Source organism: Schistocerca nitens, chromosome 8, assembly GCF_023898315.1.
Source record: "Schistocerca nitens isolate TAMUIC-IGC-003100 chromosome 8, iqSchNite1.1, whole genome shotgun sequence".
Classification (NCBI taxonomy): Eukaryota; Metazoa; Arthropoda; class Insecta; order Orthoptera; family Acrididae; genus Schistocerca; species Schistocerca nitens.
Window position 1 is genome coordinate 510,842,575 of NC_064621.1, and position 26,390 is coordinate 510,868,964.

The 26,390-nt window shown below is 41.8% G+C and overlaps 1 protein-coding gene across 4 annotated transcripts in view; it reads left to right on the plus strand.

The window, feature by feature from the left end:
- LOC126198762 (transcription factor Sox-5-like) overlaps positions 1-26,390 on the plus strand; it is a 1,065,309-nt gene that overhangs the window by 1,021,025 nt on the left and 17,894 nt on the right. For all 4 annotated transcript variants that reach the window (XM_049935319.1, XM_049935318.1, XM_049935320.1 and 1 more), the window contains 2 exons: positions 1,348-1,446; positions 25,252-25,404. In XM_049935319.1, the coding sequence (XP_049791276.1) occupies positions 1,348-1,446; positions 25,252-25,404 (252 nt within the window). The remainder of the gene's footprint in view (positions 1-1,347; positions 1,447-25,251; positions 25,405-26,390) is intronic.

Below are 26,390 nucleotides of genomic sequence, written 5' to 3' on the forward strand. Positions count from 1 at the left end.
TAACATTTATCTACAGGTGGCAGTAAACAGTCGTATCTCTTTTTCCTTGTATTACGGAAACTATCACAAAAAGTTTAGGTAACTAAGAAAAGCACACAGAAATCTCATTAAGCAGACTGTGCACAAATGAAAAGACTATAAAGGAAACCTCTCTTCAATTTAAAATGGATTGCGATTTGCAGCACTGGTTACTGCCTTTTGTCATTGTTCTGATATAATCTCTGGCTCGAGACAACGAAGCGTGATGTCTACCTTCTTGGTTTCTGTCTTTACGCAGATAAAGATCTTTGATCTTCTGTTGCTCTACGTGGTCCTTCAAACAACATGAAGAGAATAGAGAGATTCGTGACCGTCTCAACGTTTTGACAATATCAGATATGTTGATGACATTGTCGTGTCTTTAGATCTTCAATAAGTACTAAACAGTCTATTTGAAAGTAGCAAGTCTCATGGTTTACCCATCAGTAAATAAAAAATCAAAATTAATAGTTTTTTAGAGAAAAGGATAGCATTCAGAAAACACTTTGGCTGGACTTTTCTATAAATGAGAAAGCTGATAAAATGGGACACCTGGAAACCTCTTTTAATTCAGAATGGGACAGTCAGATTGAAATTAAATTTCACGTTGAATGGGCAGTATTTAAAATTCAGTTCTGTACTTATAAAGCAAAATGAGCACTCAGAGGAATCTATGACTGACGGCCTTCTGTAAGAAACATACGGTTAGACACTGAACGGGGCAAGACCACGAAACACTTGAAGGCCTCTGATATGTGGGTTTACACTTACATACTAAGAATCTCCTTAAATGGCCACGATGATAAGTGCGAAACACTGAGGAAAACTGAAAAAGTGTTAGAAATTGAAGATAATACCAAGAAAGGAAAACAATAATTCTGTCATGCGATGCGGCATCCTAAGAGGTAAAGGTTCCTACAGCTGACACTTCAACGTAATATAACCTCTAGACCAAGAATTTAAGAAGCGGGTTTGAGGCAGATCTTTATTCGAACGTCGATGGACAAACAGAAAACTGACAAATGAACCGCTAATATCCGGTAACGGATCGGTTCTTGAAAATGAACTGTTCGAGTAAGCAGCTGGATTGGAAGTATATCTCACTAGCGTGCCCTGCGAGGTGATTTACAGTTTTGTATCTGAGTGGTGAAAACAGGACTAGCCATACTTGGTCCGCATAGTTTGATAACAGATATGTTAATTATGGAGATAAATGTAGCGGTCCCGCAAGTCTCACACACAACGATCAGTCTTTCAGCATACGTAGTACATGTAATTTCGCTTTGTTGTTATCAGCTTGTGACTTAGTGGTGTACTCTATTGTTGCAGGCATTCGCCAGCGCGGAGACGCAGAAGCAGCTGGAGTTGCACCGCTTCCAGCACCACCACTTCCTGCAGCAGCAGCACAACAAGATTCAGGAGCTGCAGGTCTGTGTTTTCTTATTATTATTACTTTTCGTTCCCCACCACTAAAGGTGAAACGGGCTGCTCGAGTAAGGACCCATTGTACAGGCAGGGACCTTTCAGCCAAATACTAGGCGAACTGGTTACAGAAGCAGAGGGAATCCACATTACGAACATTTTGGAGGGGAATTCCAATTCTGGCATTTCATTTGTAGCCAAGGGAACGTTGGTCAGAACCTTTGGACGCTTAATTCTGGGACAAAAAATGTGAAGCCTAGTGCACGAGGACGCGTATTTCTTCATGCGCATACTGAGTGAAGTCAATGACTTGCTCTACCTATATTACAGGTCTGTGCCACACTTTTTTCAGTATAAATGACAAGCATCCAGAAATCACATGAATGGTAAAGAAAGCATTCTATAACGAATAACTGAAACCGATTGACGAATGGATTTTTTCTAGGCATCCCTGATGAGACAATTTCATATTTAAAAATACAAAAAAAGAGTAAATTATGCTGCAGACTTTCAGATAACTAGACCATCGTGTGACAACTGACTATGTTCGACAGTGACGATACGGTATAAGAAATATAATTTTGAAAGTACACAGAGACGACAACAACTGAATGATGACTTCATCTACTGCAACAAATACGAAATTATCTCTCTCCCTCTCCCCCCCCCCCCTCTCTCTCTCTCACTCGCTCTCGTTTGCGGATGAGAAGCTTCGTCATTTCCGCACAAATCGTTTCAATAAAAACCAATTTTTTCTCATTTCTTAGGGCTAATTATACTCATGTTTTTACTGCTAAAACTTTAACACAATACGCGTTTAAGAAGGTAATTACTCTGCACTTTCTGCAAATTATCTCAAATGTCATACTGGTCAGACAGAAGCGAAGAAATATAACTTGTGTCAAGCGACTGTTATCAATATACGAAATGAAGTAGGCTACCTTCCCTCCCTTTTGTGTTCACTGTCACAACCTTTTGTAAAAGTACGTTCAGAAGAAAGGCTGAAGAATATAAATATTTAAATGAAACCTGATTTCAACCCTGTTTTGATGCCATCAAAATTTCCATTCTGTGAAAAATGAGTTATCGGTGATTTAGTTCTAAGTGCGTATTATAAAATTAAAAGTGGTAACGCAGCCGCGGAAAAAAGACTTCCTGGATAAATAATGTTAAGCAGTACTTGCTAAAGGAGAATACATTCCAATTAGTCTTAAGACAAGTTCTGGCCAAACAAAATTTCAACCAGCTTGAATCTTTATCCATTCCATCGGACGATGCTGACTGTGAGCAACAAAAGCACTGGAAGCAAATGAAATGGAATTCCTTGAGGACTTTCCACATTACAGATGACTGTGCTGTGTCCGCAGCTGAAGCCTTCATTTTATACGAAAAAGCAGCTACTAAATGCATGTACTTTGTATAAAAAATAAATACATTTAGCAGTTGCTTGGTGTAAATTTTTTCTCATATACAAATGAAATGAAATAATTGTGTAAACGCAGTCAGTAAGAAACGTAAAAAACAAATTCACCAGGAAAACAAAACGAAAGATGCCAACTGCTTAGAAAATCGATTTTTTTAGCTTTACTTGACTATCGGTAATGGTCTCCCAAAACGAAAGCCGCACTTCTTTACAGAAATAAAACTTGCTTGTTATTCCATAAAATATTTAAAAGTTATGTTAGTCTCCTGGTAGTTAATATACGCTTGAGAACTAAATGATGTACATATTACGATCCAAAGTTGTATTAACATCATTAAAATTGTTGATGAAACAAACATTTCAGTCACAGACAGTGGTTCTTTTTTCTCACTGGTAGATTTCACAATAAAAAGTAAATTTAAATAAAAAGTAATGAGTGAAGGGATAAAAGGCAGATGTGTCGGATGTAGTATTTATATTCACTTAATAGTAACTGTGTTAACTGCCAACATTCAACGAAGACTAACGTAAAATTGCTTTATCCAGAGCGAATGAACAGATATCCACGGCTGTTTCTGGACCACCTAATGCAGAAGACACGTATTGATGATTCCACCCAACGAGGAGATGCAGTGATTAAGACTGGAAAAGTGTTCGAAGGAAGTAGATTTCAAATCATCCGACCTCCTTGTCCATGATTGTTCGTAGTGGCGGTTTATTTGTACTTTTAGCTACTTGTAAATATGCAGCAGCTGCGTGGAGAGGTATGCTTGCATTGGGTTACGCTTACGCCGGAAAGAAGAGTATATAAGTTTTGCATTAGGCAAGAATGCCGTACCAGACAAATCTACACAATTCCCGTTATGTAGAAAAGTAAAATAAACAATGTAAGCTACTCAAAATGGATGTCGCATCAGCGATCTACTAATGGAATAAAATCATAAATAAATCTTAAGCGTAGACCATATTAAGGAAGTTATTCACCTGACGGTTTCGATTTATTGTTAAAATAGCACCAGTGCCATTTTTGTAAACAACTTATACGAAAAACAAATCAAACACAACATAGTAATGAGTATAGCTACAGTAGAATTTTTATAACGTCAACTTGTCGGAAGTTTCACGAAACTAAAGTGATGAGAGAACGGAAAAAAGAGGATCTGAAAACCCGTAAACAGGGTATAGTGTAAGTGAAATCGAGCTTTCCTCGCCTAGCAATGGGGCCAAACACCGTAAGTAACGTGTACGAAACATTTCATTCGTAAGCAAAACTATTTTAACTCTAGGAATACAAATCTAAAAAGGTAAAATGTATGCAAAATGTTTACTACCAATGCTTTAACGATACAGCGAAACTTGTCTGGGGAATAATTTGCTTAATATGCAACGCGGTGAGGACAGGGGGAAAACATACTTGTTGAATAACAGCTACTGCCGAAGATGGCCTTCCAAACAAATTTATCATAAAAAACACTAGTGAGTTTCATCCTAGAATACTGCTCAAGTGTGTGGACCCTTACTAAGTAGTACTAGTAGGGGACATTGAACACACAAAAAGAGGACACCAAGAATAATCGCAGTAAAAGTCGGAGTGGATATAAAATAAGCCCAATAACATCGTAGGAAATATGGCCTTCTATTGATTATAAAACTGCACATTTTGATACACTAAAAATATTGACCATTAAATGGAGTTATATTTTGACATGTTCGAAATTTTAAGATGCATGCTTCACCAATGAAAAACGTAATTAGACTTAATAACATTCTAAAATAGTTGTAGTGGGCATATTATATCATGCGTTTTCAATTTCAGTATCAGATACACTAGAGAATGGCTTCAATAATAAAGCAGATACCGGTCGTGTACTAAAATGATGAATTTCCCGGCAGCTAGAGCACTCTCCAAAGAAGGAGAAGCTCATAAAAATTAGGCTATTTACAACGCGTAAAGAGGCAGTTAAGCGGTTATTCTTCCCGCGTTCCAAACACGAATGTTACGGAAGAATCCCCTAATCCGCTACACGTAGGAAGTGCCCTCTGCCATGCACTTAGTATTGATTTTCAGAGTACGGATGTACATATACAATAAAGGTTCTCGTAAATGATCAAACAATTAGTTAAACTTTCTTATTATGTCAAATTATTTCGCAGTGCGCTGTTTTGATTGACGTGTTTGACTGAAATTTTGTCTGATGGCTGATTTCACAAGATGGTGGACGTGTTAATGTTTCGCTGCGAATGTTTAGCAAGAAAGAGTGTTTATTGTAATGTAACTCATTGTATCGCGAGTTTCCGCAATTACATACAAGCGGGAGTGCAGTAAAGTAAAATAAAATCAAAGCTCTCCGGTTCTTACATTGGACGAGGTAGGTTACGTGTTCCCACATTGTGGTATTTTAATTAACTTTCACTGGAAGAGTAAGGAGAAGACAATATACTTTCGCGTAACTGTGTCTCCTTTTTCAGTTCGAGTGCGAAGTAATTCTAACAAGTTATTAAAAGCATCACTGTCCATTCGGAGACATCAGCTTTTGAGAGTAGTATTTCTTTTAGCAGATTTTCATGGGTAAATTTATATTTCAATTTTAGCTACCCCCTGTACCAGCTTCTTTTTTTTTCTTCTTTATGTACACTGCTAAGGTAAACGCATGATACGCTTAGTCTGCATTGGCACCTATTCATACCAGTATCAAAATACTTCGCAACACGAACACACAACGTGACAGCTGATTCAAAAAAAGAGGTTATCCTATACTTGACAAACTTGGTTGGTACATCTGCGGCCTTCTTTGAGAAACCATTGGATGGGAAACAGCGAATTTGACAAACAAGTATGATCGTTACCAGGGGTGCTGTTGCTACTAACGTAGAACCGAATAAAAAAGCGTCGAGTCATTCGCTGGAGCTATCTAAGGAAGCCGCGCAGAAGAGGCTGGGACGAGATTAGAGCATCCTAGCAGCCACAACGCCGCATCGCTCACTTGCCCGAAGAAGCGTGGTACGCAGGTCTAATTATCACCGAACAACTCCAGAGAAGAACGGTGCTGTGACGATCCGTGACTGGGATGGCCACAATATGTGACGACGCGAGCGTGCTCCTCCGATATCGGCCAACAAAGGCAGTTCTTTTCGCATTCCTTTCTGCGGACGGGACAACTGGCGGATTAGAGCCCGAAGGTAACGGTCGGCGGAGGGGCTGTCGAGCACAAAGGCGGAGGGAGCGCCGAGGCAGCGAGCATCAGTGTCCCGCCAGCATCCGAGCAGGTAGCGTCGCGAACAACACAGCACCACACCACACCACACCACACCACACCGCACGCTGCGTCTCTCCGGTGAGTCGGCCGGCCCGCCAGCTGATGCAGCGTCCCGTCACCACTGCCCTTTGCAGTGGCTTTAGCGGCATAACTGCGACAGCTCCGGAGGCTTGGGGGAGGTTTACAATAGCGAAGGAACGGAGGCAGTTCCACAGCGGCTGGGACTCGGCCGTCGTGTACTTCTGTAAAATGGACGACATTTAGGACGACAAAGGAAGTGGCGCGGGTTTAGAGCGAGGATGTCCCGATCCACAGTGGCGCCAGTGAAAATGAATTTCCAGGCAGTGTTAGCTTCGAAGGAAGCTGAATGAATAATCGCCCCCACCGGGAGTCGTTAGTGCGTAATAACTACAGCGTTACAGTGCTGCGCAACATCTCCGACGAACATAGCGTGTGGAGGAAGTCTACACTGACGCTCAGGTACCAACGTGTTTAGAAAAAAGTTCTGTTCGCCTTGCTCAACCACCCAACAACTGTCCTGCGACTGTGATATAAATTGAGGATAATTCTGCAATAAACATGCACTGGTTGCAATTTTTTCTTATATTTTCGCTGGCTCGTTTTCAAGCACCAACACCTTCACCATCGTATGTGAAATTTGCTGCAGATTCCGCGAGCAGACCGTTACCAAAGTTGTAGCGCTGACGGAAAAAGTTAAGCTCGAATAATGTGGAATGGAATTGTTGTTGCAGACTAAGTGTCGTAGAATCAACAAGAGCGTGTGAAACTATTTGATAACTTAGAAAAATTTTGTCAGTTATAGCGAATGATGATGCAGCAGAAAAAGCACCAACATCGTTAGGAAAGCACGTGATATTTATACAGGATAGTGCGAACTTCAACATCTGGTGTTCCGAGGTATTGTGTAGCATTATTCATTCACTTACCGATATTCATCACGCTCAATAATGCGTTTCTCATGTCTGTTTTAGTAGTGACGTCATCAGTAATTGAGGCACATAATACAGTGCTACCAAAATCATCATTGATACTGATGCGAAAAAATTGTCTTTGTCATTCGATGTGGCAAAACAGTATCCCACACCGCAGTTAAACTAGTAATCTGTTGTTTTCTCAAACGTACCACTGAAGTTCGCTCAATATTCAAAATGCGAATTTCCCGCATAATCAGTTTTCATTACTTATGTTACCAGTACAGATAGTTTTGTTATTAATGAAACGAAACACATTGCAGTTCTTTAATGCATCGTGTCCTGTATTTGCGCTATACTCCAGTCACAGCAACACGCGTGTGCGCACACTGTTGTCGTATCATTAGCAAACTCATTTCCACGCTGTTTAGACGAGCCCCATTATAGTTTGTTTGTTCTGCTGTTTGTTTTATTATGGCATAACACACGGCAAGCAAGTATGCAATCAGCTACATGTGGCGAAATATGTACTCTGTAGGCCCTGCTGCATAGCTTGATTGCAGCACAACCTCCGATCACAACTATTCGTTCTCTTACTTCCTTTTTTCTTATTATGTCCTGCAGTCTTCGGAATCCCGCTTGCTTTTCCCTCCCTTCTTCCGATCGGTAATTCTTTATCAGGTTCATATCCTTTACTGTACGCACCTGCGAGTATTACTCCCAAGATTTACCACTATCCACTCTGTCTACTTTGCCTTATCTCATAAAAATTATGCCCGTTTCTATGTGCAATATATGGCTGTAGTTTATAATGCAGCTTTCTACAACTCTAACGTACTCCCGTTGTCTTCTACATTTCAATTGTAGACAATGAATACACTTGCAGTTAAAGTCGTACGCATACTATTTTCGTACAGAAGCGACAGTGGAAAAACCCGACGAATTTCAACTCCGAAGTAGAGCCTTCGAAAAAAAAAAAAAAACGCTTGGCACTAATTACTGTTGACGTGTCCCCTGTTCTATGACAGTCTAGGCAAGGTTTCATTTACTGTAACTTCCCGTAAAGTGATAGAATTTTGCAGTACCAGTATGATATTTTTGTTTCATTGATCTTGCAACAGTCTTTGTGTGCATCATTAGAACTTACCACCTTCCTCAAACTTCGTCTTTTAATTCGTCGCTGGCACTTTGCTATAGCTGTATTAGTAACAATCTAGCAGCAAACTATGTATAGATTTGTATTTCAAGTAGTACGCGTACAATTTTCGTATGTGAGTGATGACCGTGTAGCACAGCTTTGTACAGTGACTGTCTTTGCGAGAAATACTTACTAACAGGACGTTGTTAAGGACGTCCTTCCTTCCATTGTGTTCCCGTGACATCCGAAATGTCAGCTGTGATGCTCCCCATACTTTTCCCTTTTTTTCTGTCTTTTGTAAGTATCCCCCTAGAGATACGTGAGGTAAAACGGTTTTGTTTTGCTCATCAGACACGACATGGAACATTCAATATTTGTTCACACCTATCATATTCAAATGTTCAAATGTGTGTGAATTCCTAAGTGATCAAGCTGCTTAGGTCATCGGTCCCTAGACCTACACACTACTTAAACTAACTTATGCTAAGAACAACACACATCCATGCCCGAGGGAGGACTCGAACCTCCGGCGGGAGTGACCGCGCAGTCCGTGACATGACGCCTCAAACCGCGCGACCACTCCGTCCGGCTATCGTATTCATATCTGATCTAACTCTAGTGAGTCGTCAGCTAGAGAAGTTGAGTTACACTTATGAAGACTGTATACAACCATTATTTATTTACCACTGATTCATGGGCTGTTGTCCGAATTTTGAAAAGCAACAATAGAAGTTGTCAGTACGATTTTGGTACATATACTGTGTTCGAACATTACGAATTACCTCGAAGAAAAAGATTTATTGTCAAATCGTTCTTGTGCAAACAACTAACTCTTTATTCTCATTAAGTAATGAATGATGTCGACTGGAAAACTGAGTGAAATTGATTTAATATTTCTAGGTTTCCAGAAGGATTTTTACACCGTTTCTCACAAGCGCGATTTCTAATCAGATTGTGTGCCTACGGCGTATCGTCTCAGCTGTGCGACTTTGATTCGTGATTCTCTGTGAGAGAGACTACAGTTCGTAGTAGTTGATGGGAAGTCATCGAGTAAAAGAGCAGAAGTTGTATCCGGCGTCCTCCAATCAAGTGTTATAGGGCCTCTGCTGTTCGTAATCTATATAAACGATTTAGGAGACAATCTGAGCAGCTCTCTTGGATTGTTTGGAGATGATGCTGTCATTTGCCGTCTAGTAAAGTCATCAAATCATTAAAACAATTGCAAAATTATTTAGACAAGATATCTGCCTGGTGCGAAAAGTGGCAATTTACTCTAAATAATGAAAAGTGAGAGGTCATTCACATGACTGCTAAAAGGGCTCCATCAGATTTCGTTTATACGGCAAGTTACACAAATCTAAAGGGTGTGATTTCAACGAAACAGATAGGGATTACAATTACGAATAACTTAACATTAAAACTATCACATAGATAGTGTTGTGGGGGAAAGCTAAGCAAAGAGTGCAACTTATTGTCAGAGCACTTAGAAGATGCCACAGATCTACTGAACAGTCTGTCTACACTGCGCTTGTCCGTCCGCTTCTGGAGTACTGCTGTGCGGTGTAGGATCCGCATCACATAGGACTGACGGAGGACATCGAAAAAGTTCAAAGAAGGGCAGCTCGTTTGGTATTATTACGAAACAGGGAAGAGAATGTCACGGATATGATACGCGAGTTGGGGTGGCAACCGTTAAAATTAAGACGTTTTTCGCTGCGGCAGGATCTTTTCACGAAATTTCATTCACCAGTTTTCTTCACTTTACATTAGAAGAAATGATCATTGTATAAGAAAGAGTCACCTAAAATAAGAGAAATCAGAGCTCGCACGGAAATATTTACGTGTTCGTTTTTCCCGCGCGCTTTTGGAGAGTGGAACGGTAGAGAAATAGCTTGGAGGTGGTTCAATGAACCCTCTGCCAGGCAGTTAATTGTGAGTTGCAGAGTAGTCGTGTGGATGTAGTGCGTTCGTAAACATTATTTAGCATTCTACAATTACACTTTGTAAGAGAGTCAAGATTTTAATCTCTGTCGTACAGGCATAACCTTAAGCAAATGATAGTGTCGTCGCAATGATGATATCTCCTACACTTATAGGTATACTCTGCGGACCGCTTGGCAATATGCGAAAGAAGCTAATACGTTTTGTGCTATTTAGCCTTCCTCCCATTCGAGTCATAACGGAATGTATGAAGACTGATGGCTCATGACTGCACTATCTCACAACACAACCAACTGGCTGAGTTCTTGAGCCTTCGTAAATAGACTTTCGACACAAGTGTTTAACAGTACACATAATTCAGAGTTCCTGCTACATTTGTAGCACTATCGCATGAAACTAAAAAGTCGCAATCCGTAGACGTTTTATAGCATTAGGTTGTCGAATCCCCCATTACCTATCGAAACGATGTAGTGGTTGGCACTGAAATGGTGTTCGACATCGGCGACATTCAAAATCTATTTTACTTTAGGTTTTCGTAATGTCTCTGACTCAACCGAGGCGAAAGTCAGAATGGTTTTAACAGAAACGCGGTCGATTTCTTCATCTATTTTTAACAATTCCAGCCTTCTGTTCCGTCTCTAACTCAGTTTTGACGGGATGCTAAATGTCAGCTTTCCCTTTTTCGAACAGTATCACAGAAGGATTAATGCGATATAAAATGTAGAGTTTAATATTATTGTTACTGTAATTATTATGTACAGTGTAACTTTTCGATTCCGAGCGTGCATCTGTAGACCACTGTGAAGTGCGTGGTGGAATGTACTTAGTATTGCACCACGTATTAAAGTTTCATCCCGTTCTATTGGCGTATGGAACGCCGGAAGAATGACCTGCTGAAATACCGCACAACAATTAGTCTAATGCTGTCTCCTCGGTCCCTACGGAAGTGATAGTTCGGGAACTGACGCTGCTGTGGACTGGTGCTCCTTCACCCACACCACGAAGAGCTACACTGAAATAACGTGAGGTCGACTGTGATTTAACAAGTGCATGGTAGGCGCCAGACCTACAGCCGACATAATAGTTATACAGTGTCAATCAAATACTTCTGTAGCCGGCCAGAGTGGCCGAGCGGTTCTGGGCGCTACAGTCTGGAACCGCGCGACCGCTACGGTCGCAGGTTCGAATCCTGCCTCGGGCATGGATGTGTGTGATGTCCTTAGGTTAGTTAGGTTTAAGTAGTTCTAAGTTCTGGGGGACTGATGAACTCAGAAGTTAAATCCCATAGTGCTCACTTGAACCAAATAATTCAGTTAACAAATTATAATGGTATTATTAATATTAATAACTGCTACAACATGCAAAATTTCCCCCTCAGTGTTATGATGGTTGCGTATTACTAATGTGTAACTAATAGAAAATAGCGCTTGCCCCTTTCAGTAATTCGTGTCAATAGTATAGAACATTAAGATATACCATATCGGGTGCAGAGAGTGGTTGGGAAGGTCCTGTGATGTCTGACATGGTGGAAATTTAGCCATAAGCTTCAGCCATTCTTTGTGCATAATATGAAACGTGCCTGTGGAGTCACGTAACTAGGAATCACTGTCCCTGTAACTTCTGACCGCTACCACCAGTTCCGCCTTCATTCAACGTCTGAGAAGCGGAAACGGTCGCCAGTTAACTGCAATCAATACGGCCGTCTTCTGACAGCGACAGAACAGCCTGCGTTTTGTCCGAGCACAGCTCCGCACACCGAAAATAAATATGAGTGCGCCGTGTCAAATAAAGGTATACTCCGTAAAAATTACAGCTTCCGGCGCCCGCGCGGCTGCTGGCTCGAATTAACAGGAACTAGTTGCTACAAATAAAATTATGCCTTCTGTTGTTTGTTTGTCTGTTATGATAGGCGCGGGATTCACAAGCGCCGACTGCCGTGCCGACGCTTTGACCAGCTTTCTGTGTCTCTCTGTTGGCCTTTCTGACATCAATCCTCAGTCTTCCAATTCGCCTGCATGTCACAGCACCTCGCTGCACATAACTGCTGGCAAACTCAGCAAGTGAAATTAGAAACTTCGCGAGCTGTATGTTGGCGTCCATTACGCGTGTATTTCCCTCTCTCAATACAACTGTTCCATTTCTGTTGTCGTTAGAGAGAGACAACTTCGGGTAAGTAAAGTGCAAGGAGATGTTGGTCCAGAATTCATTTATGTGTGATGGCAGCCACTGAATCCGACATCATATAAGATGAACTTTCTTTCTCTTGAAACACCCTTTTCATAACTCCCAGAAGTAAGAAACGAATGCCCTGCATTTAGTGTCACTTCACTATAAAATCGATTACGACATTTTATTGCCATTAGTATTTAATTTCATGTTGTTACAAATTCTCCATTAATATAGGCTCAAAATATTTTCACCAGCTCTTTCAAAAATGGTTCAAATGGCTCTGAGCACTATGGGACTCAACTGCTGAGGTCATTAGTCCCCTAGAACTGAGAACTAGTTAAACCTAACTAACCTAAGGACATCACAAACATCCATGCCCGAGGCAGGATTCGAACCTGCAACCGTAGCGGTCTTGCGGTTCCAGACTGCAGCGCCTTTAACCGCACGGCCACTTCGGCCGGCTCAGCTCTTTCATATTCTTTCTATTTATATTCCATGAAAAATTGATATGCTTATATGTAGTCCAAGTGCAGTTCTTCCTATTTAAATATTTTTTGATAGGTGACAAATTTAATACATATATATTAAATTTGTCACCTATCAATAAATATTTAAATTATATATATAGGATCAAAGAAAGGAAGGAATATTAGAGTTTAATGTCCCGTTCCGTGTCAAAGATGGCTCTGAGCACTATGGGACTCAACTGCTGTGGTCATAAGTCCCCTAGAACTTAGAACTACTTAAATCTAACTAACCTAAGGACAGCACACAACACCCAGCCATCACGAGGCAGAGAAAATCCCTGACCCCGCCGGGAATCGAACCCGGGAACCCGGGCGTGGGAAGCGAGAACGCTACCGCACGACCACGAGATGCGGGCGTTCCGTGTCCTAAAGTCGTACACATAACACATACATGCTGTATTATTTCGCATAAATTCACCTGATGATGGAGGTTCAAACCTCTGAAACGCGTAGTGGAAATACAATAAGTTGTGTCTGGTAACAATAAACTTGTTAAATCGTTTTTCCAATCGATATCAATAAGAGCCACGGTACTACCTAACCTAATATGTTCTATTTAAAGTAGATCATGTGTTGATATGATGCAGCATTACAGGAACCAGTTAAAATGCGGCTTTGTAATGAACGACCTTCAGTCTTTTGCAATAATACGTATGCTTATGCCTTAGTCTTACTTTTACACTTAAACAGAATACACTACGTGTCCGTTTAGCTTTTCAAGATATAGTCATCTGCAACTTACCAGCAGGCACGATTAGTGTCGAATTGGTTTACCTGTATATTTCAAACATCCTTCCCTACTTCGTCATTTGCTCTCAACAGTATAACGGAGAAGACATGATTCACCACATGGGAGAGCAGAAGAAATTAATAGCAATTTAGATTTTGTTCTATTCTTTCTGGCCTTTTCGTCCGCTGAATGCTGTTACCAGTTTCTGCGCCAATTTTCCAGTGACTACCTCAATTTTCAATTCCGTGGACATTTCTGTATTTTTTTTATGTTTAGGTCAAACCATTCGTCTGATAGTTTAGTCAGTAGTAGTTCATAAACTATAAAATTTGCTGCATGTTCTGTTACTTACTCGAAATTCTTCTTAACACTAGGTTACTGTATACCATGCGTATGTGAAGCTGAGCTCCGTGTGCTATTCATTCAAAAATAATTTTGTTTTGTTCGTCCTTGTGGTATTGTTTCTGATGGGTCTTACTACTGTTAATCAACGACAAAATAAAATAATAATCTGATACTACGAGGGTGTGCTGATAGATAATGCCTCGGAATTTTTATGCGAACACTCTTAAAGTTTTTTAAATTAAATAAACGTTGTTAATATTCCAAAACTTTATTATTCGTGTCTACATATTTATTTCTCAACATAAGCACCCTGGCGACGAACACATTTCTCCGAAAGAGAGAGCAATTTGTTGATACCGTCACTGTGGAATGTTTCACTGCGTTGACGGAGCCACAACCTCACCTCTGTTTGCACCGCTTCATCAATATGAAAGCGAAGGTCTTCTACAAGTTTTGGAAACAGATGAAAATCATTAGGGGCCAGAGGGACCGTATGGGGAATGATCGAAGATCGTGGTGGTGGTGGTTAGTGTTTAACGTCCCGTCGACAACGAGGTCATTAGAGACGGAGCGCAAGCTCGGGTTAGGGAAGGATTGGGAAGGAAATCGGCCGTGCCCTTTCAATAAAGTTTGCTGCAAGCAGAGCTTAGCTCGCTAACTGGTATGGCCACCTCGTAGCATGTTGCACTGATATGGAGTATCCATGTTGCGGATGTGTCAGTTCTTGTAGTGTTAGAAGGGGACCGTCAGATCTGTTAATAGCGGATTTTGATAGGTGTTAGATACGTTATAAAGGGACCTGTCCTGATTACCTGGCTACCGGCTTTTCATGCGACGGCCCTAGTTTCCATGAAACTCGATGCTGACGTTTTATTCGTACGAATTACACCTGTAAAGTAGCCATATTTTGGCACAGCGACCATAGCAAAGCGGCTAAGTCCAGGGCTATCACGCTGGAGGCGACATAGCTTCAAATCCTGCACAGGTACTTTCTTTTTTCTATTTCATCGAAAAAATCATTCATTACCTCAAGCTTCCTGCAGATGGGTATTCCGTTTGTTACAGAACAGATTACAGAATCTGCTTACTTGTTATCGCTTGTTATGCAAGAACAAAATTCTGGATGGTACAGTAGCCTATTTATCGTAGAAGCAACCTAAACACAAATTGGTAGAGCACTATGCACATTTATTGCCTTACAGGCACAGGGATTTTTCGCAAGCGATATCGAAAATCATTTCGTTTCAAATCAAAAACATTGTTCTTTCTGCGATTAACTTCGACGTGAACCACGCGTATCTGGTAATTCCTGTGAAAGCAGGTGCACTAATTCATGCAGAATTAAAGAATGTTTTTTTGTGGAATTTTTCCACGAAATTATTTCTCTATTAGTCTCTAGCAAGACTCGAGCATTTCTTTCGTGGAAATTTTAACCTAGCTGTAAAATTAAACAGCAGAGTTAGCAGTGCACCGACTGGATGGTAGTCCTGAACCTTAGCCGTTGCGCTACGCTTGCTTGGTGCCAACATGAGTAACGTTACGGGTGCGGGAGGTACGCATAAAACATCAACATCGATTTTCATGGAAACTAGGCACTGTCGGAAGAAAAGCCGCCGGCCAGGTACCCAGTACAGGTCCCTGTACAACATAACTAAGACACAACGAAATACGCGATTAACAGATCTGATGGTCCCCTTGTTAGACTAAACCATAATTTTCCTTCCTTGTGGTCTTCGACATTATTTGTAAATGTTAGGCGTCGATTGTCTGAACCTATCCCGGGAGTCAGGTATTCCGACTACTTGATAGAGCTCCACCGTCGGGAAACCTCGTGTCAAGTGCAAATTGAATCTGAAAGGACAGTGTCGCAGCTTGAACGGCTAAAAACGAATGAAAATTAATTCACCATACTGAGATACGTCCGTTCTACTACTCATAAAGGCGATTTACCTGTCAAGTTCTGTATTTGTATGTAATCGAAATTTGAAACTTTACCAATTTAAAGTGCACACAGGCACCGGCAGCAGAAGAAATTGCACCGCGTAACAGACAGTTATGGCCAGCAGAATCGCTAGAGCACAAATGAGAATTTTTGAGAAGGTGATGCATTCTAGAATAGTATCTCATCTGAGCAACAATAATATCGTCAGCAAATCACAGTTCAGAAGAGTTGCTCTACTGAGAATGCCATTTACGTGTTGCTCACCAAATTTTACTAACATTAAATAATAAAATAGCGCCGGTTGGTTTTTTCTGAGACTTATCTAAGGCATTTCACTGTATGAATCACAGTATTCTCCTAGTCAAATTGAAAGTTTAAGGGATTGATGGTATAGCCAAGCAATGGATAATGTCATATCTAACCGAATGAATGCAGAAAATAGTACTCAGTAATTCAACCAACGTAGTCTAAGGACATTATTTTAACTAGGGAGAAATCACGTTGGGGATCCCCAAGGCTCGATCTTAGGTCCACTATCGTTCCTCATATATGTAAGATATTCCGTTTAATATACAGCAAGCAGAATTAGTTCTTTCTGCAGATGACACTAATACTGCAATCAATTCAAGCATACATACAGCAACAGAAGAAATGGTAAACAGTGTTCTTAAATGTATGATTCACTGGTCTTCTGCGAATGCGAATGATATCACTATGGGTTTTAAAAAGACACAACATATTTATTTCTGCACATCTAGGGGGGGGGGGGGGCTGCACCAATGGTAAGAGTAGCACATGGAGAGGAAATAATAAATAAGAGGGAAACTTCAAAATTCTTCGGTGTCCATATTTATGAGAATTTAAATTTGGAAAAAGCACATTTTGGAGATTCTCAAACAACTTCGTTCACCACATCTGCACTTGCACTGCAAATCTTGGGGAGAGACAAATCAGTAAGATCACCTATTTTAATTCAGTAATGCCACATGGAATAATATTCTGGGGTAACTCATCTTTAAGAAAGAAAGTTTTCATTGGTCAAAAACGTGCTGTAAGAATAATGTATGGTGCACACCCGCGATCATCTTGTAGGCATCTGTTTAAGGACTTAGGCATTCTGACTACAGCTTCGCAATATATTTAGTCCCTCATGAAGTTTGTTTTAAATAATCCACTGCAGTTCACAAGGTACAATGATGTACATAATTATAATACCATATGGAAAAATTACATTCATTACAAATGGTTCAAATGGCTCTGAGCACTATGGGACTCAACTGCTGTGGTTATCAGTCCCCTAGAACTTAGAACTACTTAAACCTAACTAACCTAAGGACATCACACACATCCATGCCCGAGGCAGGATTCGAACCTGCGACCGTAGCAGTCCCACGGTTCCGGACTGCGCGCCTAGAACCGCGAGACCACCGCGGCCGGCTACATTCATTACACCACATTAAGTTTTTCTTTAGCACAAAAAGCGGTGCACATGCTGCAACTAAATTTTTGATAACTTACCCGGTCTGACAGACAGGAAAGTAAAATTTGAAAGCAAAGTGAAAAAAGTTTCTAATTGACAACTCCTTCTGTTCCGTAGAAGAAGTATTATTGTAATGTATAAAAGATGGTGAGCAGGTATTACTAACTCACACCTGTATTTAATTATATATATATAATGTTCAGCATATAGCCATATGTACAAAACAGCGATGTGAGTGTAACATGACTCGTTCCACAACATTACGATTTATATAGAACAGTAAATGTGCCGTTTCAATGATGTGATTAAAACACATTGGAGTGGACCAACTCGTGAGAAGACTTTGGATCGTGGGGTCACTGTGTGGCTTTTGATACTGGTCTACCGCAGTTGCCCTTGGTGCGTACTGTTCCTTTCACTGAAACTACACATTTGCACTACTATTTTCGGAAATATGACGCTGCAAGTAGTGCATGCGTTAACATGTATTGTTTCATGCAATAGTCAAACTTTGTACCAAGTAATACCTCAGTTAATTAGCTTCATGTTCCACGGATCATTTGGACGATAAATCGTAATGTTGTGGAACAAGTCATTTTACATTCACATCGCAAATTAATTTGTGCATACGGAAGAACGCACGACAGCACATCAACTTCTATTTTTGGAAATATGGCCTTGTAAGTATGCACGTGTTAACACACACTGGCTCAAGCTTTTTGCCAAATAACACCTCATTTATGACCCCCGTGACTCTGCTGGTCATAAATGTCTGTCACGCGCTGTTGTTTCTCCAGCAACTCGTGCGTCTTTAGATCCGTTAACTTTCAGACATCGCCTGAACACAAATGCACAGCTTTGCACATAAATGACATTTATGGCTGGTAGAAAAGACACATTTCCGCATTTTAAAATAATTATTATTCGGTTTCAGCCACTATCTTGAGTGTGCTTTCCTTGTAAGATCTCGGTTTTTCACCTGCTGTTGGCGTTACCTCATACTACTCAAAAACTTCCCACAGAAACCTGTGAGATTGTTGGAATAGGTACGGAGATAGGGTTTTAACGTCCCGCCAATAATGAGGTCATTAGAGTCGGACCATAAGGTCGGATTCGGGGAGAAAATTGGCCTTATGCGATTTAGGGAAACTACGGAAAATCTAAACCTGGTTGGTCGGACATGGATCTAAACATCTGCACTCCCAAATGCGAGTCCAGTCTGCTAAAGACTGTGCCACATCGCTCGGTGGCAACTACTGTATTCCGCATCGGCTAACGTTGTAGCCAACCAGCTGTTTTGACTCTCGGTTCGTCAATAAGCTAGCGCTAAGTTAGTGGTGCTTCTAAATCACCAAGTGTGAGTGAGGATACCCAGAAGAGCAGAAAGTGTTTCCGTCCACAAACGAATAGCCTGTGCTATTTGTTCCTTTAAAAATTTGATGTGTGTCGGATGTAATTTTAAGCTCTATTCCCGTGCTTGCAGAAAATAATAATTAAAGAGGGCCAGCTTCCTTGCAAGAGCTCATTTTTCTTTTTGTTTTGTTTAATCCCCAAACACATGTCACCACACTTGTGGCCTCTTTATTATATTTTTCTTTTATTGTTTCTTTTTTTTTCATATTATTTGTGCCCTGTGGCTGCCAACGTAAATCAGCCACAAGTCTAATGCTGTATTAATTTAGAGTTGGCGATTTCTGTTGGTAGCCACAGGGTACACATATTTATTTCGTGTATGGCATGTTACATCACATGCATTAATTACACATAAGCAGTCTACAATACAGACATTAAGAACGCATAAAAACATGCAGGTCATATAGAAATAAAAAAAAATTGTATACAAATACATACAACCACAAAATACGAGGGTTGGAACTTTAATAGCGGAAACTATCTATTTACAGCTCGTACAAAATAGACACGTGTTTCAAAGTTTTACTGGCCTTCGGAATAGTCACCAGCATTGTGTATAACCCGTTGCCAGCGATGTGGAAGTCGTAGGATACTCTTAGCAGTGCCATTAGTGTTGACAGTGCGAGCGGCGCGGTCTATTGCCCGACGAATTTGTAGCAGTTCTGAAGCGAATGCCGTGAAGTGTTTCCGTCAATTTCGAAATCGAGTTGAACTTACGAGGGCTTAAGTCAGGGGGGTTCAGTAGGTGATGTAGCACTTAGCAGCCCCATCAGTCAAACAAATCAGTAACAGCTTGCACTGTACGTGCTTGAGCATTGTCCTGCAAAATGATAGTCAGGTTCTGCAGAAATTGTCATCACTTATGTGTCTATGCTGTTCATTTTTGGAACACAACCTACGACCAGCTTAGAGGCATAAGTGATGACACTTTCTGCAGGACCTGACCATGATTTTGCAGGACAATGCTCAAGCGCGTACAGTGCAAGCTGTTACAGATTTGAGTGATGGGGCTGAAGTGCAATACCAGCTACTGCACTCCCCTGACTAAAGCCCTCGTATGTTCAACTCGATTTCTAAACTGAAGGAAACACTTCACGGCATTCGCTTCAGAACTGCTACAAATTCGTCGGGCAATAGACCGCGCCGCTCGAGCTGTCAACGCAACTGGCACTGCTAATAGTATCCTACGAGTTCCACATCGCTTGCAACGGGTTATACACAATGCTGATGACTACTTTGAAGGTCAGTAAAACTTTGAAACACGTATCTATTTTGTACGAGTTGTATATAAATAGTTGCCACTATTAAAGTTCCAACCCTCGTAAATGGGAATACAACCACAGCCGAATGTCCATTTTGCTGATTTATTCTACGCCTTTTCAGTAGCGTGCAAGAATTTGGAGCGGTCGCTAGCGAAGGCTGTCTGTGGGCAATCTTCCACTATATGTTTTACGGTTTGGCTAGGAGGGCCACACTCGCATTTGGGGGAAGCTATTTGTCCCCATGAACACAGCGAGTGTGCACATCTGCCACAGCTTTTGCCTATTCTATTTACGAGGCTTGTTCAGAAAGTAAGCTCCGATTGATTGCCAAATTGAAACCACAGTGAACATCAGAAATGTTTTACTTGTAACAATTAGCTACACCTTTCAGCTACTTCTCTACGTAGTCGCCGTTCTGACTTAGACTTTTGTCATAGCGTTGTACCAACTTTTCAATAGCCTCATCATAGAAGGCAGCCGCCAGTGCTTTCCGCCAATTCTCCACGCTGGCCTACACCTCGTTGTCTGTGTCAAAATGTTGTCTTCAAAGACAGCGGTTCATGTGACCAGAGATGAAACTCAGGGGGAGACAATTGCGGACTGTATTGTGGGTAATCTCACATTTCCATTTGAAAACGATGCAAGAGCATCTTCATTGCCCCTGCAGAATGCGGCTGAGAATTGTCTTGAAGAAGAAACAGCACGACAGTTATGTAATGTTAGCTGCATAGCTTCAGGCGAAATTTCTCACCAGGCCCTCGTACTTGGCGGCAGACACTATTTTCTAGACATCTTTACGCACTCACTGCGAGCTCAGAAATGAGAAGAGCGACGTGATGCTAACTGGGGTTATACTAGAGACACTACCCAACACATCTGTGCAAAGCTTTATCGGATTTTCATAGTCGTTTCCATTTCGCGACCGATCGGAGCTTACTTTCTGAACGCCCCTCGTAGATAGCCCAGATTTTGCGAGGCTTGTCGAATCCATACGGTATTGTGGTGAGGCAACGCGTATGATGAAAGGCAGGAGGTGCCTCTTTGGTCCACTCCTCTTACCAGTAATCACTTAGGCTGAATGCACTTTCGTCCAAAACTGTTGCGCACTTTAGAGGTTGATGTCTAGAGCGCAGTTTGGTTCCCTCACTGTCGAGGATGTGTTGATGAATTTGCGGAAGAAGGTTATTATCGATCTTTTTCAGTTCTGTAATGAGTTATTTCTGTCGTAGCAGTTAGGGAGCAGCTACATTGCTTACTGCGGTTATCCAATAAGTTGGGGTCGCCACTATTCGGCCCGTTATAGTGGCGCATAGTTTGATTTAGCTGGATATCAATGCGACTAGTGTGAGTACTGTTGATTCAACACAACAGTCGTGGAAAATGTTTCGGGATTAACTAAACAAAACAAAAATTGTGACCTTGCAAGAAGGTGGACACTTTTTAATTCATTATTCAGATGAAATTCTTTAATGGTTTAATGATTTCACTTCCTAAAAATTAAATAGTTTCCCGAGTGCAACTGGTACTTGTATTTGCGTTTTTTCATTGCGACGAATACTGGCACAACTTCGGCATACTAAGTGTTGTAGATATTTTAATTTTATATGCGTTTCGCGCCTATTCAAAAAGTCTGCCTTACACAAGAGTTTAAACGTTTAGAATGTCTCAGTGATATAGCATATGTACGCGCATAATAGTTCCAGCTGATTACAAATTAAAAGATTATACTTTCACATCGCCTGGTGTAAAGAGAAAAGATCGTCTAGCATTACTGGCCGAGAGATCTCGAGTAAATTATTTCGGCCGTTTAGTGCAAGTGTTTTTACGTAACACTACTTCGGCGGCTTGCGCGTCAATGATGAAATGAAATGATGAGTACGACATAGGCACTCAGTCCCCCAGCAGAGGAAAGCGTCGACACGGCGAGGAACCGAACCCACGGACTAGAGGCAGCAACGCTAACCACTAGACCACGAGCTGCGCACTGGCAGGTGCCTATTGCGGCCTAAACTTAGCGCATAACCTGCACCTGCGGTAACTGCCAAACGCCTTCAGCCTATCACGGCGCCTTCTTTTGCGTTTTCTGTCGTTTACTAGGCAGTCCACAACATTTGCGCATTCAAGTGGCTATATCTCCAATCGCAGAGCGAATTAGTTATCACTTGGACAGATCTGTACATTAACACATTTGTCCTGAGATATGTCTTAAATGTTGCTAGCATGTATGTTAAGCCAATGCCTTACCTCATATGGAAACATCCTATTCGAGTGTTAATTGTGTGTCGCTCAAGAACGTAAATCCCTGATATCAAACGCCAAATAAGTTCCATCAACGTAAATAGGTTAAGTAACTTACTAGCAGATCAAAAATATGTGCCGGACCTGGACTTTAACCTGGAATATTGATTTTCGTGAACAATCCTCTTAACGACAGAGCTATCCAGGTACGACTTAACCCGTTTCACGCCTGTAATTCTGTCAGTACTTCCCTCCCACTTTTTACTTTCCTTTCTTTTAGAAGTGTCAGTCCCGCAAGGTACGCAGAAACACTTCTGTGAAGTTTAGAGTAGGGGAGAGGTATTGTCAGAAATGAAGCTGCGAAGGTGGGTAGTGAGTCGTGCCTGCAGAGCCCAGACGATAAGAGCATTTCCCACGAAAGGTAAGGTTCTGGCTTCGAGTCTCGGTCCGGTGGATAGAATTAAATTGAGAGGAAGTTTCAGAAAAGCGCACACCTCGCTTAGGGCTTTAACTTAACGTGAAAAATTCGATCTGGAAACAGATGAAAACATTAGGAAGTATTTCATTAACAGGTCTATACCCAATACGATCCAAAGTATCCGGACACGTGTTATTGGACTTAATATGGGGTGTTTCCAACTTTCACCATTATGAAGGCTTGAACTCTGCTCTGCTTCAATGAGATGTCTAAATGTCTGTGGATGTATGGTAGTTCCTTCTCCGCCACGAGACGAAACAAGAGAAGGTAGCGATGTTCGACGACGGGGTTTGGAGCGAAGTCGACATTGTACCTCGTCCAAAAAATGTTCTGGGTTCAGGTCGGGATTCTGGGCAGGCCAGTCCATATCAGGAATATCACTGTCCGCAACCCATTGCCTCACAGCAGCTGCTTTATGACAGGGTGCATTCTTTTGCTGATATGATCAGTCATCTCCAAACTGTTCCTCTACTGTAGGCAGTATAGAATGCTGTAAAATGTGTTCAAGATCCCTCCGCATTTTACGTTTTCTTAAGCGCAATAAGGGGACCAAGCCCTAACCGCGAAACTCATCCCCATACCGTAACACAATCTCCTCCATATTCACTGTCAATACTACACATAATTGCAGGCAATGTTCTTCAGGCATTCGCCAAACACAAACCCAGCCATCGGAATCCCACAGATTGTAGCGTGATCCATCACACCAAATCTCTTATTTCCAGACATCTCCTGCCCAGAGACTTTGCTTGTTAGAACGGCTCCAGCGTCGCATAGCACTGACTGGAGAAATATGCGGCTTATGACGAGCTGTTCTACCCCGTTCTTTTTACCTCACTACGCCCAGACAATGTGTTAGCTGGGTTGCTGGTAGCACTTTGGAACTCGCCAGTGATTCCTTTCGCTCATTTCATGCGATTTTTTATTACCATCCTCCGCAATGCTCGACGGTCCCCGTCCACCAGGGAAACATCCATATATATTCTATGTGCATATATATATTTTAGCTGTTTATTTTCATTGTATTATGATGACAGATCCTGTATTATTATCAGACGAGCCCTGTATGAGTAAATACACTGCCCTACAAAAAAAGGGAGCACCAGAATACATGGTCGGAGGTCAGTTTAACGAACATACTATCGGCCGGTATATAAATGATTAAAATTGCAATTCTCTATAACAGGTAGAACGGCCATCAGAGTGCATTTAGTGTTTTTCATATTTAGCGTTGTTACCAGGTTTGATAGAATATATAGGGGAGTGGAAAGCGTCAGGTGTTGCGTGATCACTGTGAAGAACACGGAGATGCCGCGTACTCGTAAGTTGCAGCGTTATCAGCACCTCACAGAGGCCCCCATTGTGTCTCCATTTGGCCGGCTGGTCGAATCGCACCGTATCCAAATCTGTGGAGCATTCGAATGTGACAGTAGCCAGATGTTGTATAGGGACGTGAAGACAGGTATATTCGTCGTTAAGGTTCCGGTCGGTCACGACTGACCACCTCAAGGAAGGATCGCTGTACTGTGCACCACGCACATCGTAACGCCTTCACATCTGCGTATGTTATCCGAGAACACGGAATGGGCTCTCTACAACATTCTGTGTCATACCGCACCATTGGTCGGAGATTAGCAGTGGGCAGACTCGGAAATTACTATCAAAAGCGTAGACTGCCGTTAACACCACAACATGAACAGCCGCATCTCGAGTAGTGCCCTGACAGGAAGCATGGACTGCTGATAAATGTCGTCATATTGTGTTCAGCTATAAATAGTGGTCCTGCACTACTCCGGATGACCATCGACGGTGAATATGGCGGCGACCTTGGGAGAGGTCGTATTCTTCTAATATTTTGGAGAGGTACAGCGTGTTAGTACTGGTGTCATGGTGTGGGGAGCCATCAGATATGACTTCAGGTCACGTTTGGTAGTGATCGAGGGAACTCTGACAGCAAAACGGTACTCATGGACATTCTTCGACCTCATGTGTTATATGTCATAATGGTGTCAACAGAATAATGCTCGTCCACATATAGCTCGTGTCTCTCTGAACTGTGTGCATCATGTTGAGGTACTATCGTGCCCAGCAAGATCCTCAGATCTGTTCCCGATATAACATGTGTGGAATTAGCTCGACGTGAACTCTTGTCCTAGTGGCAGTATTCGGGATATCAAGGACCAGTTATAACAGTTGTGGGCCATTTGCCTTAAGTGAGGATGCAACGGCTTTCTGATCCTTCCCGACCGAATCAGCGCTTGCATACAAGCCAGAGGTGGCGCAAAGTCATACTGATAAGTCTGCTCATACGGCCAAGTTCTTTTTAAACTTGACTCGATTTTGTATCACAGAAATAACATCACATGCCCTCTCAACCAGTGAAGTTTTCATTTCGTTTCCTCCTGTCCTTCCGGATGCTTCATGTTCTTTTCTTTTGTGAGACAGCATAAATAAATGAATGAAATGTCCAGCAGTTCTATTTTGAGTGTAACTGTAGAGAGTGGTTTGTTACGAAAGACTGACGTTTTATTTACAGAACCAGATCTCATCGCAGTACGCGTCGAAGGGCCTGGGCGCGCTGCAGGGCCCGCAGTCGCTCATGTTCCCGCCCTACCTGGAGCACCTGCGCGTTTCGCTGGCCGGCGCCGCCTCCGGACTGCAGCCCAAGCCGCCTGTCGCCGCCGCATCGGTCAGTACTTCCACGTCCGCCTCTGCCTGCATCTCTCTCTAAACTCCACGTTAAGCCACTGCCTTCTGGGAGTGCCGGCCACAATACTCCTCCTTCGTTTCTTGCCTAACTACAACATGACAGCCACGATGTGTCACGTGCTGGCAAAAGAAAATACTTTCTGATTGCCACAGAAGGCTATTACATCACATGTTCCAGTTTTTTGATAAGAACAAAATTAACTGCTTTAAAACTAGTGCAAAAATCTGTGTCACATCTGCTGTGTCATTTCAAAACTCGGTAAAAGTGCACTTGTGGTGTCCGCGGCTCTTACGTTACAAGCTGCTGTTAGTAATGGTTTGCATGCTGAATAATAGGAAGTGAACACTGAGAATCGTGAGTCGGATGTGGGAAGCCCATAACGTTGCTCGTTCGCAATTTTCTATACTTCCTAAATGAAGTTAGTTAATATTCTCTACCATGTATTTAACTGTGTTTACAGAGTATCTATGTAGATGTAGAAGTTAACCACATCCTCTGAAATTGTGGCAAATTCCAAAGTAAGACACACAAGTAGGTGACTGCAACGTCGAACGTAGGTCTTGGGCTAACGTACGTATCAGTCTGTTACCGTTAATTCCTTATCGGTGTTCACATTCATTGGCTGTGCCAACTCACAACCAATTTACCACATTCCAATCTAACCAAGATCTGGGGTTCGCTACAGATCAATCTGTTACTACAATCGTGCTTGATGTTTATATTAAAGACCAATAACAGCTACTCTCGCACTGTACAAATTGTAGTGTCGGCAGACTTGCCAACACTACGCACACTAATTGAAAGAGGCGGCCAAGATGCACGCGCTAACTCACGAAGGATGGAGTGAGGTCTGAAACAGGAGACTTAATGAATGTGATAAAGAAAATACGTATCTTTGGAATATACTTAACTTTTAATACATCCTTGTATACATCGTTCTTGATGAGACATCTGGAGATTGTGGC